This window comes from Elephas maximus, chromosome 23 (genome assembly GCF_024166365.1).
Source record: "Elephas maximus indicus isolate mEleMax1 chromosome 23, mEleMax1 primary haplotype, whole genome shotgun sequence".
Classification (NCBI taxonomy): Eukaryota; Metazoa; Chordata; class Mammalia; order Proboscidea; family Elephantidae; genus Elephas; species Elephas maximus.
In genome coordinates this window covers 10,886,066-10,899,622 of record NC_064841.1, presented here as the reverse complement: position 1 = coordinate 10,899,622, position 13,557 = coordinate 10,886,066, and the positions used below count along the sequence as shown (strand labels likewise).

Here is a 13,557-nt window from a genome sequence, read left to right as displayed (position 1 = left end):
ATCATCAGAACTCCTTTATTGCAGATGAGGAAATAAAAACCTGAGCCAAGATTTTTGAAGATCAAGGCATTTAAAATAAACTTTAAAAATTTATATACTCTAATTTCTGACCAAGAAATCCAGTCGCAGTTAAATTGAGCAAAACGAAAAAAGGTGGTGGGATTACGAGTAAATTATTCAGTTAATCACAGTACTTTTTTCAGTAATTATGCAAAATAGACATCTTCACAGAAGTATATTTAATGAAAGATTAATTTTTTAAAAGATGAAGTAGTCATTAAAATTATGGAACCAAATAAAAATTTCTGAAGTCTTTATTGATTTTAAACTTAAAATCCAGTTTGAACCACAAAATTCAGTTTGAACCACAAGCGTGAATACAGTATTTTCAATATATTTCTGAAACTATTATTCTACTCAGTCATGAAACAGAATTAACAGCATAGCATAATGTGAAGTTTTCATTCCAGTAGTTTACATGTTTTCTTAGAATTAAAAAACAAAAAAACAAACAAACAAAAAAAAACCCACCATTTAACAGAAGTATACAAAAACAGAAAGGCATTTTTTAAATGACTTGCTGAACTTATCGTTACAAATGTATTTAAAAGTATAACTCTGCAAATGTTTGGGTAAAGAAGTCTTTACCTTTATAGTAAGTTTTTGAGGCTTTGCCTTTTTAAGCAAACAGTAGATTGTATTGTTTTATGTTAAAAACTCTTTTTATACTTAATCCCACTGGATTATTGATATATAGAAAATTCCCATTTCCATGTTGTGTGAGATCCCAATCAACCTGATTTCCTTCTGTCATGCAGATTGGGACCCATATGCACTATGTAAGGTAACTAGGCCCAAAAGGTAAGGCATTCCCCTACTGCTCCTAATGCAAGTGGACCAACCCCAAGTTATCATTCCACTCTTATAACTGCAGAGAGATGTATTGGTCCTTTTTCATCAACACCCCCTTACGATGCTGCCAATGTTCCCTTGGAACAAGAGACAGGGAACAGAGAGGAGAGGACTTAGCTGGTGACGGGCCTGACATACCTTCAGTGTGTCCCACACAGCACAACACTGCCTCCAACCCCCTCTAATTCCAGTAACGTCCCTTCTAACAGTGTAAGTAAAATCTAAAGTGTTCTTAAGTCTGTATCATCGAGCACAAAGCTTCTCTTGTTACAGAAAGTAATCTTTCTTTGGATTAAAAAAAAAAAAAAAGTTTCCCTTAAGGAAACACCACCAGTGACTACCTAACCTGATCCCTAAATTTATCATCTTAATTGTTTGAAATGTGACTCAAAGAGTCATGTGGAATTGTGTGGTATCTATCGTTAATTTGCATATTAACAAAAAGTAAGTAAAAGATGACTAATTCTATAGGTAGATGTAAGAATGAATCACTAAATTCCAAAACCAAATTCTCATTCTAAACACACATGAAGAAATTTTCACATTCAGGATTAAGATGCCTTTAAGGGCTGAAATGACCTTGCAGTATTCCAGCCCAACTTCCATCCAGATATCATACTGTCCACATACAGCAGTCTTCTGAGTTATAAAAGTTTATAAAGGTATTTCCCCAAAAACCTATATAAATAAAAATTATCTATTTATAGAAATATCTATTTAGCAAGGCATAATTTAAATATTCAAATGAAACTGGGTAGAACTGGTTTTCTCCCACATCCACAGACTGTATTTACACCTTAAACATCAAGTTACATTTAAACAGTGACTATAGTACCTCCTGACTAACATGGAGAAATAGCACTATTAGCAGCCTCTAATTTTTCCATGGACATAAAATTACAAGCAACTTGCTAACCTGGACTTTGGTCTCTTATATAAGGTTTGGTTCTGGAATGCAAATATGGTTTCCGAAAACCCAATAAAGTCAATCTCTTGTAAAGTCAATGTATATATTAATCATTGACAAGGACTGGGAGTCCACTGCATCACAAACGGGAGGCTCTGGTGAGTAACCACGCATGTCCAACATAGAAAATAACTCTTTACTCGGTCAAAAGTATAAAAGATTTGACCTCATTTGAAATATGAAAAAGCTGAGTACCTGGGAGATATATGAAAATACTCAGCATAGGTATTATGAAAAATTGAATAACAAAGTAACAGTTTTTTCTCAAAAAATTATTTTAGGCCACAGTATAGAACAGAACTTATTGCTATTTGGAATATCATTAAAAATAGAATCATGTATAGAAGAGATTATGTGTCAAGAATACCTCTTCCCTAATATAAAATATGCCCCTTTCAGAAGACATACTCTCTAGGCCTCATTTCTAAAACTCTGCATTTTTCTCATTTCCAAAACCTCTGTATGTATATCCAAGCTGACTTTACTAAAACTTCCCAAATTATAAATCGATTAAAGTTTTGATTTCATTGATTTTAGCCTGCTTCACTTCATTAGCATTTGGCTTTTTAGCTCCAAAAGCTCCAGCTGCAAGTTCTCTCTTCGTGTTTTGTATTTTCAGCATATTTTCTTCAACAGAGTCCTTTACAATGAACTTTAAAAAGAAAAAAAAAAGGAGGGGGGGGGGAGTTAAATTGGTTAAATACTTTAGGTCACTATTTAAAATCTTCGATGGAAAAAAAAAGCACTACTAAGAAAATGACATGAACTATTACTGAGAGGCATGAGGATAAATATGCTAACTAAAAAAAATGAAAGAAAAAGAAACTGGATGGGAACATTGGTCTACGATAAAGAAATTTGTTTTCGTACAAATATTACAGAGTTTTTAAGAATGTGTAATAACAACCTATTGGAAAACTGGTTTAGCACCCCTTTTTGTCATTATAATGAAAATACACAAATTAACTATATCTGAGCATTGCTTTCCCTTATCACTCCACATGATTTTTCTATATAAAGAATATGGCCTTAGGGCCAAAGGTACATCTCATAACTCCATCACCAGAAAAGAACAGCACAAAAAAAGAAAACTATTTGGGTAACTATAAGCTACAAAGATAAATGCAAAACTGTAACTAAAATTATTAGTAAAATGATTTTAGTACTACGTTTTTTAAAAAAATAATTTTTCCAGGAATGCAACGATGAGTCATTATCCAGTATAATTCATAACATAAACAAATTACAGAGGAAAAAAACACATGATCACCTCAATAAACGCTTAAATATCTGATAAAATTCAACATTTATTCCTGATTTTAAAAAACCTTCATAAAAACCCTCATTAAGCCAGGAACAAAAAAAATGTCCTCAACGTTATTAAGGGTATATACCAGGTACCTAAGAAAAACACGCTCCATGTTAAACAATAAAAATATTCTCAATAAAAATAAGAACAAGTCAACAATTACTATCACTACTACTATTCAACACTGTACAGAGATCCTAGTTACTGCGGTAATTAAAGAAAGACAAGCTGTGTTATAAAACTTTACTAATATACAGAAAAGATATATAACAGAGAGAGACTGGTGATGCTCCTGGATAGGACGCTCCTTATTTATAAAGAAGGCAGTTCTCAAATAAGTCATAATTCAATACGATTATAAGTTCCAAACAAGATTTTCAGTAAAGTTCAATGTAAGAGTAAATACTAGGAATAACTGATAGAATTTTCAAAAGGAAGGGTAATCAGAACACTTTTGCCTACCAGGTATCAAAACACACTTGATAAAAGTATAGCAATTATAAGAATATTGTCCTAGAAACAGGAAGAGATCAATGGAACAGAACAGAGTCCACAAAGAGGCCTCTGTAAAACAATGTGAAAACGCATGAATTAGTTCATGATAAAGTGGCATTTCCAGTCAGGAAAAAAGGACAGACTTTTCAAAAAACAGTGATGGAACCAATGGCCCCTCAATTGACAAAAGAATAAAGGCAGACGTACACCCACATATCACTAACCATCAACAAAACACAAAATAAAATTTTCAAAAGAATCAGAAGTATAGGAGAACAGTTTTACAAATGTTGAGAAAACCTTCTTGTCCTTCAAAGACCTTAAAATCCAGAAGCTAAATGAGAAAAGTTGGTATTTTCTATATCGCTTAAAATTTTTAAACTTTTCATGACAAAAAGCAGATAAACAAAGTTCAAAAATAAGCAAGAGATCATTTCAATTTGCAAAACAAGGGATTCAAGTCAGAATGTATAAAAAGGTTCCTTTATATTATAAACTATATTCTACTCTAACCATAGTTTATACTGTAGCTATGAAAACAGGGTAAAACGTAAGCGTAAATTTGCATCATTCTCATATACCATTAAGCCTGTTTTGAAAGCAACTGGGCAGTCATCTAATAAAAATTATAAATCCAGAAGTCTAGTTTTCTTAATCTAGGTAGTTGTATATGCACAACGTACGTATGATAAATCCTATTAGGGCACTATTTGTATTAGCAAAAAATTGGACTGGTTAAATAAATTATGATGTACCCGTATTATGAAACGTACCATGCAGATGTTAAAAAGAATGCATTTGACCTAAATGTACAAATATTGAAAAGTCTCCAGCACGTACTGTTAAGAAACAAAAACGTTCTGCAGAATAATCAAGTATGATCCATTTATCTTAAAAAAAAATTTTCTTGAGACGTATATATAAATGGAAGAAGTATGTAAATTTTCAGTACGGGACCCTGAAGTACATATATTAAACTACTAATGGTGGTTTCCTCATATTTTGCTCCGTGTAATTCTATTTTAATCTTTTATAATAATATATTCAAACATTATTTGTGTAAGTACAAAGAAAAGAGGAAAAAAACAACATTTCAACCTAATCTTACAAGCGATGGTTTAAGAACTCACTTTTGTGATGATAACTTCTTGCTTCTGGCCAAGTCGGTGGCACCTGTCAAAGCACTGGTCTTCGGCAGCGGGATTCCAGGCCTGAGAAGAAGAGGAGTCCTTTATTCCTGCCCCGTCTGGGAGAGCTGCCAAGTCCTTTCATTGCACTGTCCAACCTTTTCCTGACTGAGATACTGACATTACGACCCACTGGAAAAAAAAAACACTGCCTTTCCCGCTGCCATCACTGCCACAACAGGCAGGTCCTCTCATGGCTGTCACTGCACTCCATTGTTTCCAGTATGCAGTCAAGGGCCTCGCACACACACACACACATAGGAAGCACCCAACATAAATATTTGCTATTAATCATTTCTTCCTGCTTTGTGGTTTTTATGTTTTCATTTTAAAGCGATTCGCATCTGCTTAACAGAAAAAAAAAGTTTACACATCCTCTTAGATGACTTGATTTACATCAGAAAAAAAGACTCAATTCCTTGGCCCATTTATAAAAAGTTCTCTCTGCTTTGGTTGGTCTTTGGTTCTTTTTTCTTTCACTCTCCTCCACTCATGAAATAAAATTATAAAACAAGGTTTCAGGAATAACAAAAGTCCTAAAAATTATTTTAAGACTTTTTTGATACAATTTTCTATACCTGCATTGGAAATTAGTTTGACTGCAAAACTGAGCTAAAAAAGTAACATTAGCAAAGTAAACTTTTTTATCATGAGAATGTCTTGAGTTGAAAAACAAACAAGAGGTAGAAATAACCAAAAAGACAGAGAGTTCTTCAATCTAGAAAGAGAGTTAAGTAGTTCTAATAATAGAATTGTCTGGATGTTGTTGCTGTGTGCCAGCAAGCTGAGCTGATCCCAACTTACAGCGACCACAGGACAGAGCAGAACTGCTTCACAGGGTTTCCTAGGCTGTCGTCTTCGTGGAAGCAGACCTTCAGGCCCTTTCTCCCTCAGAGTGGCTGGGGCTTCAAACAGCTGACCTTTCGCTTTGCCACTGTGCCAACAGGGCTCCTAGTATCTGGACAGGATCATTACTTTTCCCCTCCTCAATAGGTTAAAAGAAGAACAAAATCATAGCTGTATATGTAACTGACGTATTTATAGTATGATTTATAATTAGGCTAACTTTTTGTTCTTTAATTCTCTTGAAATCTATGGAAAGGGAAAGTTTTGCCATTAAGAACATACTTAGCTTATAACTTTCCCAAACTGTCAGGTTTAATATTTTATATTTCACAATTGGATATGTTTTAAACCGCTGTACCAAGAGCCCAGGTAAAATGTTCTTTTTGGTTGCCTGTATTTCGTTTAGGAACATGATAATGAGTTGGGTATACAAAAGCTCACAATGGAATATCAAAACGTCACGCTAACCCTCATGCAGCGCTCCATATGAAAAGGAAAAAGATTTTCATGTGCAAAAAAAAAACCCAATTTTTTATTGACTTGTACTAATTTCTGGAACCTGGCTTTCGTTTTGTTACACAGAACATTGGAAAGCTTGAAAACCTCAGTGAAAAACAATCAGGTTACTACAAAACTGCCAAAACATTCTAAAAACTTTTTAATTGTTCAAGAGTTTACTCTCTAATCAACTTTATAATACTAATTAAATTACACTATTTTGATATTAAGCAGCCTCTTCCTTATCAGGTCCTAAGACGGTAAAAAGCAGAAAATAATTTGGGAATCTGTTCCAAAAATCAACTTCCAGGATATCGTGGGGTTAGTTAACATGTAACTTAATCTGCAGTTACAATGGATTTTTTAATATAACAGCCAGAAAATACTAAAATCCTAACAAAGATTTAAAACTTCACCCAAGTTACTAAGGCAAGAAAATACAATAGACCACTGCCATCCACGACATCAATCGGAAACTCATTAATGCCTGAATATGGCTCTAGTCATAAACTTCCCAGGAAAGGTTATTCCCAGATGAGAAAACAAAGCTTTGGTAACATTTACACGCATCAACTAGGTAGCCTCACCTGAATAGCTCAAATCTGAATCTCAGAGCTCTACATGTTATGAATATTCTGAGTTTCAGGCAACATGCTTTAACACTACAAATTTTAAATCTGTGAAGCACCAAAATAGTATGCCCAAATAGTACCCAGCGCAAATTAAAAACTAAATTAGTACCGGGTGCCTCCAGCATAAACGTTTCCTAAGTACAATCAGAACAAGGCACTCCTATGGGGATACTCTGGGTCACACAGCTGGGGGAGTGAAAGTCAGATTGAATTTTAGCTCCCATTCTTACCCTGTGTTTGTACCGCACAACAAGTGGTGACACTGTATTAGGTACTAGAATTTAACCAGAACATTCCATAGTGGTATTTCTAAAATTGTGATCCTGGACCGCCTGCACCTCAATCACCTATATTAAATGTTCAAAATGCAGTTTCCTGGGTCTCATCAAGAACTAAATCTTTTAGACAACGATGCTGGTGAGGAGTGAACTTCGTGGCTCAAGTACACAAATGAGACTATGGGGGTGACTCCTGCCTGGTGGCGAGATGAGAAGGCAGAGGGGGACAGGAGCTGGCTGAATGGACACGGGGAATACAGGGTGGAGAGGAGGAATGTGCTGTCCCATTAGGAGAAGAGCAGCCAGGAGTACACAGCAAGGTCTGTGTAACGTTTTGCATGAGAGACTGACTTGATTTGTAAACTTTCACCTAAAGCACAATAAATAAATTAAAAAAAAAAAACAATCTTTGAGGGCAGAGTTCAAAAATAGAATTTTAACACAATTCTTATGCACATTAAAACTTCAGACCGCTAACACCATGAAGATAGATCACTATTTTGTCCTTCTCATTTACAGCCAGATTCCAGGTGCCTGACACAAAGCAGGATCTCATTTGTTGGCTGAATGAACCACTTTCCTAATTCATTAGTTAATAGACACTTATATACAGAACGGAAACCCTGGTGGCATAGCGAGCGGTTAGGTGCTACAGCTGCTAACCAAGAAGTTGGCAGTTTGAATCCGCCAGGCACTCCTTGGAAACTCCATGGGGCAGTTCTACTCTGTCCTACAGGGTCGCTATGAGTTGGACTCGACTCGACGGCAGTGGTTTGGTTTTTTGGGTTTTATATACAGAATAGTACATAAACTAGTTAAATTAATAGATACTCTACGTATAGAAGTAGAATAGCATATAAACTAGTTAAATTAATAGATACTTATTCTATATACAGAAGAGAAGTAGAATAGCATATAAACTAGTTAAATTAATAGGCGTTTATTCCATACACAGAAGAGAAGTACCATAGCATATAAACAGTTAACAACATGGACTCTGATCCTGGTTTAGTGTGTTACTAGCGCTGTGATGCTGGGTAAGTTATTTAACTTCTCTGTGCTTCAGTTTCCTCATATGTAAAATAGTGATGATAATAATAATAATAAACTAACGTGAGAATTTCAGTTGGCATATGTAAAGCACTTAAGGGAAAGCCCCCAATACACATTTACTAATTTATTCTTATGAACTTCTAGTTTGCCTAATAAGAATTTCTGTAATGACAACTATGAGCGTTTTTATCAAATAGTGAGTTGTTTTTTTTTTTTTTAAGGAAGTAGAGACAGTTAATATCCTTCGCTCTCCACTGCTAACTGAAAGGTCATTGGAGGTCTGAGTCCACCTAGAGGCACCTTGGAAAAAAAGTCTAGGGATCTAGTTCCCCCAAACTGGCATCTGAATACCCTCTGGAATACGGTTCTACTCTGATACATGGGGTTGCAGTGAGTCACGGTCAACTCATCAGCAAATGGTAGTAATAACACGGCTAAAAGCCCACAAAACTACTTACCGGATCCATTAAAAACACTCGAGAAGCTGCAGAAAGATTCAAACCAACTCCACCTGCTTTTAAAGACAGAAGCATGATAGTTGGAGATCCTGCTTCAGTATTTTGAAAACACTGAATTGATTCAACTCTTTTCTTTTGGGCCATAGAACCATCCAGACGAGTAAATACGAATCCAGAGGCTCTATTTGGAGGAAAGAGAGACAAGTTGCACTTACTACACTATAATAAATATTAATTAATTACAAATGTCTTCATTTAATTTTTTCACTCATTTAACAAATGTTTACCAAGCACCTACTAGTATGCCAGAAAATTCAGAACTTAATCTTTAAAATCCAGAAAATACCCTTTATTGTGATTTTGAATGTTATTTTAGACATATGAAATAAACAAAAGCTAGTAAAACATTAAATAATTCCATTTCTGTTCAAAATCAAAACACTTAGATAAAATTCTTCCACTCAAAATGAGAAACACTTTTGAACTTACTTAAGTGGTGTTTCTATTAAAGAGAGGAACGTTGTAAATTGAGAAACAACTAAACTTTTTATGTTGGGATTCTTCGTTCTTAAGTCAATCAATGCATGCATTAAAGCATTAATCTGAAAAAAAATTAAAGAACCCATTATTCCATTTTGAAGTGGCAAAATACATTCAAGTTTGTATCTGTTCGTTTATTATAAAGAGAAAGGTCCCGACAAATTTCCCTAAAATAAAACCTTGAAAGACTGCTAATTAAAGCTGCAAGGATACTATAATAATCTGAACTCTTTCTCTCTCCTCTCAAATTCACTGCCAGAAATAAACAAAAAGCTAGTACCTACCAATATACCGTAACAATCAAACAACAGAATTAAAATAAAAAACAGTATTTTTACACAAGGTGTGCATTTCCTTATATAAACCCCAAGTAATCAAATATGTGCACATATGTATCTTACCTTTGAACTGGACATCCATTCTGTACTAGTCATCTTCTCAGTGTTGGATACTAATTCTTCTGGAGGACATTCTAATAAATTGTTTCCATCTATATTATTTCTGCATAAAGGGCATTTAGCATTAGGCTGTATAAGAAAAAACAAAGTATGTGTGATATTTATCACAGAACGGCAATGTAACTTTGTCTAAATATTTTTTAGAAATATGGTAAATTTTATATCCCTAATAGCTAGCATTTTATTAAACCTTTATTACACTAATACATTTGAGATAAATCTGTGTATGTTGAAAATCACGATGTGCCATCTAATGTACTAGGTGGGACTGTTAAGAAGTGTGCTGTCCTGATGGGCAGCGAGAGCTTGAAACCGTGAAGATACCATTTGCAGGCAAGTTAAAAAAAAACAAAAAAAAAACCCATGAGTAACAGTTTCTTGAACCTCACCACAACACATCGCACTACTTAAAACTATTCTTTCTTTCTTAATGTCTTATATAGCCAGTCAAGATGTGTTAAATTCTATTGGGTTCACTCAGTGTAACATCTATTATATCCATGTCTCCCAAAACCTAAGAAAATTGTATCTGAGGTGTACGTTTTGCTGTGTATTTTCACCAAAAAATATCTTAAATAACTAGATACCAAATACCATTGTAACACGGATTCTGAAACTAAAACTATGTCAGAAGTCAAAACACAGTGGGGTTACTTTAGGGAAGAAAGGAGAGGGTCAATGATTAGGACAAAAGAAGACCTGTGTAGCAGGTACATGGAGGTGTTTATCTCATGATGATTCACCGAGGTATACAATGAGTTGTGCAGTTTTTTTTTTCCAATATGTACGTTACATGTCAATTAACCCTTTGGTTGCCAATGGGGCATTCAGCCCCCACCTGTGTCTTACGCCTCGGGGGTTTCTTGGAAGGCTGTTTTCCCGCTTACAGTGCATATGCTGCTGCAAGGCCAGGACCTGTACAGTTTCCAATGGAAAAAATGGGCAAATGCCGCACATCACTGTTCTTACGGGATGCTGCATGAGGTGTGTACGTCTGAATTTTTGAAAACCTTCCATGGGACACGTATGTCCTGTGGACTTTGTGAATTGAGTGTGTGGGACACATATGTCCCTATCGACTCTAAGGGCAGGATTTGTGGGGTAAGGTTAGAAAAAAATCCGTATTACCTACCCAAACTTCAGGCAAGCTCAATGATGCAGCATGCATTCCACTAATGAAAAAACATTGTATCAACAAAAAATTCAAAGCAGGGAATAACTGGGTTACCAAAGCGTTTTAAAAAGGTTTTTAAAAAATCCTATGCTAGCTAAAGGGCTGCTTAAAAAATTAATCTATCTCACAAAAATTCTACCAGATGCAAAAGCCTAGACCGATACTACCCAAAACAACAGCCAACAGAAACATGCAGCCATTATGCCTGAAATGGGACTGGACCAAATTGAGATGTACTGCAAGTTTATAATACGCACCAGATTTTGAAGATTAAAAAAAAAAAAAAGCATAAAGTACTGCAACAGCGTTTATACTGATTACATGTTAAACGGTAATATATATACACATTGGATTAAGTAAAATGTATTATTAAAATTAATTTCACCTGTTTCTTTTCACTTTCTTTTAAATATGGCTGCTAAAAAACCAAAACCTGTTGCTGTTGAGTCAATTCTGACTAATAGTGACCTTACAGAACAGAGGAGAACTGCCCCACAGGGTTTCCAAGGAGCGCCTGACGCATTCGAACCGCTGACCTTTTGGTTGGCAGCTGTAGCTCGTTACCATCACACCACCAGGGTTTCCAAATATGGCTGCTAGAAAATTTAAAATTACCTTGCATCTCGTACTATGGATCTATTTATTAGACAGCAATGATCTAAATTCTTAGTGGAACCAGTATATGGACTATAAAAGGGTATTTCCAAGAAATAATGTCTTTCAAAAAAAAAAAAAGTCTCTATACGTTAAAATGAGGGCTTATTAAAGAAATATACCACCTAGGAGAACACTGGAATAATAAATTATAAAAAGTGCAAAGTCCAAGTGTAGAACTCCTTAGTCTCCTAAGTTTTCGTTACATTCAGATAAGTTCACCACTACATCAACCACAGTCTATAATGAACGAAAAACCAACCTGCTCATTCTGAATGACTTGGCAAATACAAGGTTTACAAAACACATGTGCACAATGTGTTATCACAGGAGCTGCTAAAGAATCCAAGCAAATTGCACATTCTTCATCTGATCCTGAACTCAGAACTAACTTCATCTTCCTTATTAATTTCTTTCGAAGTTCTTCAGGTGTGTCATCTCCTAGAGAGACAAAGACTGAAAAATTAACTTCAGAGCAAGATTTTTAATATGACAAGTTCCTCTACCTCATACAGTGAAAAGCTTTGCTTGCCAGAGTAGTCTTTAGTCTTTCTCTATCATAAGCAAAAGGCATAGTTTAAATCTGAAATTTTAGGAAAAATTAAGAAGCAAAATTAGTAGGCAACCCACATAATACACCGCAAACAGAAGCATGGTTATATCACGACCTGCACTAGCGCAGAATAAAAGGTAGATCCAATCTGAGTCTTTTGTCCAAGAGTATCTCTCGCTGGAAATCCTAGAAAGGCCGCATCATAATTCCAATTCACTGGTAAGAGAATCAGTGAAGTTCCCGAGTATATTTCCAGCTAAGTCCTATACTAAGAATTATGTTCACTGCACTAAAAAAGCGAACCTCAACACTAGGCCGCATTAAAAATTTCTCGTTCTAATTTAAATGTTTCTAACAAATATAATACACCATCTCCTTACTTATTGACTGTCTTGTTGTCCAACATTTCACATTTATGACAACAGTATAAAATCTACTATTCAACTATTTTGCTCATTAAGGACGTAGTGGGGCAGTAACAAACACCGAGGTTCAAGGTGAGAGTAACACTCGCTTTGCTGCTTAAGGTTATGTGTCAACTTGGCTCGGCCATGATTTGCAGTGGTTTGGTAGTTATGTAATGATATAATTTGACAGTTACATATGATTCAACTTAGCGGTTGTGTGATCCTCCGTTTTTGTGATCTGATGTGGTCATCCTCCATTTTCACATGACAATTTCACACGACGATCTGGTCTTTGGAACCTAACTATGTCAATAAACAATGAGAGGGTATAGTATAAACCAGTCACATTTAGTTACCTGTGGGGCCACTGGAAGAAGCTGCACTTGTAAGTAGGTGAGTATGACAACAGATCTGCCGTAATCTAAGCAAAAGACCCAAGACGTCTGCATAGTGTGCCAGGACAGTTCCTTCATTAAAATACCTAGAGGTAAAATGCCAAATATTATAAAAATTTCTAAACAGTAACGATTATTTCCTATTCTAAAACAATGATGTAATAATGGTATTGTCCTCCTCTTCTCTGAAAAAATCAATCCAAAATAAGAATGGAAAACAGAAAAGCAAACTCTAACAATAACCGTAAGATATTTATAATAATAAAGCAAAATAGATGAGGGATGGCTACCAATTGCAGTAAAAGCTGGATAGAAAGATGCAGGAAGAAAAATAAAGACTCTATCAGACAAACAAAAATTGAGGGACTCTGTCACCACTAGATCTGCCTCACAAGAAATGTTAAAAGAAGTTCTTCAGAGACAAGAAAAATATATATGTCAGAAACTCAGATCTACATAAAGAAGGCCAAAGTATTCAAGAAGGAATAAATGAAGTTAAACTGAAGTCTTGTGTTTCTTATTCTTAACTGATGAGATATTTAAAATAATAATAGCAACAATATACTGGATGATTATAACTTATGGCTAAGTGAAATGTATGACATCAATGTTATGGGATGAAGAATGAACTGGGAATACGCTGTTATAAGGTACCTATACTACTCATGAAGCAATACAGTATTATTTGAAAGTGGACTGAAATTAATTATAAATGTATATGGCAAACTTTAGGGCAGCTAC

General features: G+C 35.0%; 1 protein-coding gene across 4 annotated transcripts in view; it reads right to left on the bottom strand.

Moving 5' to 3' along the window:
* Positions 1–296: 296 nt before the first annotated feature.
* The window catches only part of HLTF (helicase like transcription factor), a 50,835-nt gene continuing 37,574 nt past the window's right edge, over positions 297–13,557 (bottom strand). For all 4 annotated transcript variants that reach the window (XM_049867264.1, XM_049867265.1, XM_049867266.1 and 1 more), the window contains 7 exons: positions 12,778–12,902; positions 11,724–11,902; positions 9,577–9,702; positions 9,125–9,237; positions 8,636–8,816; positions 4,814–4,894; positions 297–2,531 (listed from right to left, as the gene is read on the bottom strand). In XM_049867264.1, the coding sequence (XP_049723221.1) occupies positions 2,379–2,531; positions 4,814–4,894; positions 8,636–8,816; positions 9,125–9,237; positions 9,577–9,702; positions 11,724–11,902; positions 12,778–12,902 (958 nt within the window). In that variant the 3' untranslated portion in view covers positions 297–2,378. The remainder of the gene's footprint in view (positions 2,532–4,813; positions 4,895–8,635; positions 8,817–9,124; positions 9,238–9,576; positions 9,703–11,723; positions 11,903–12,777; positions 12,903–13,557) is intronic.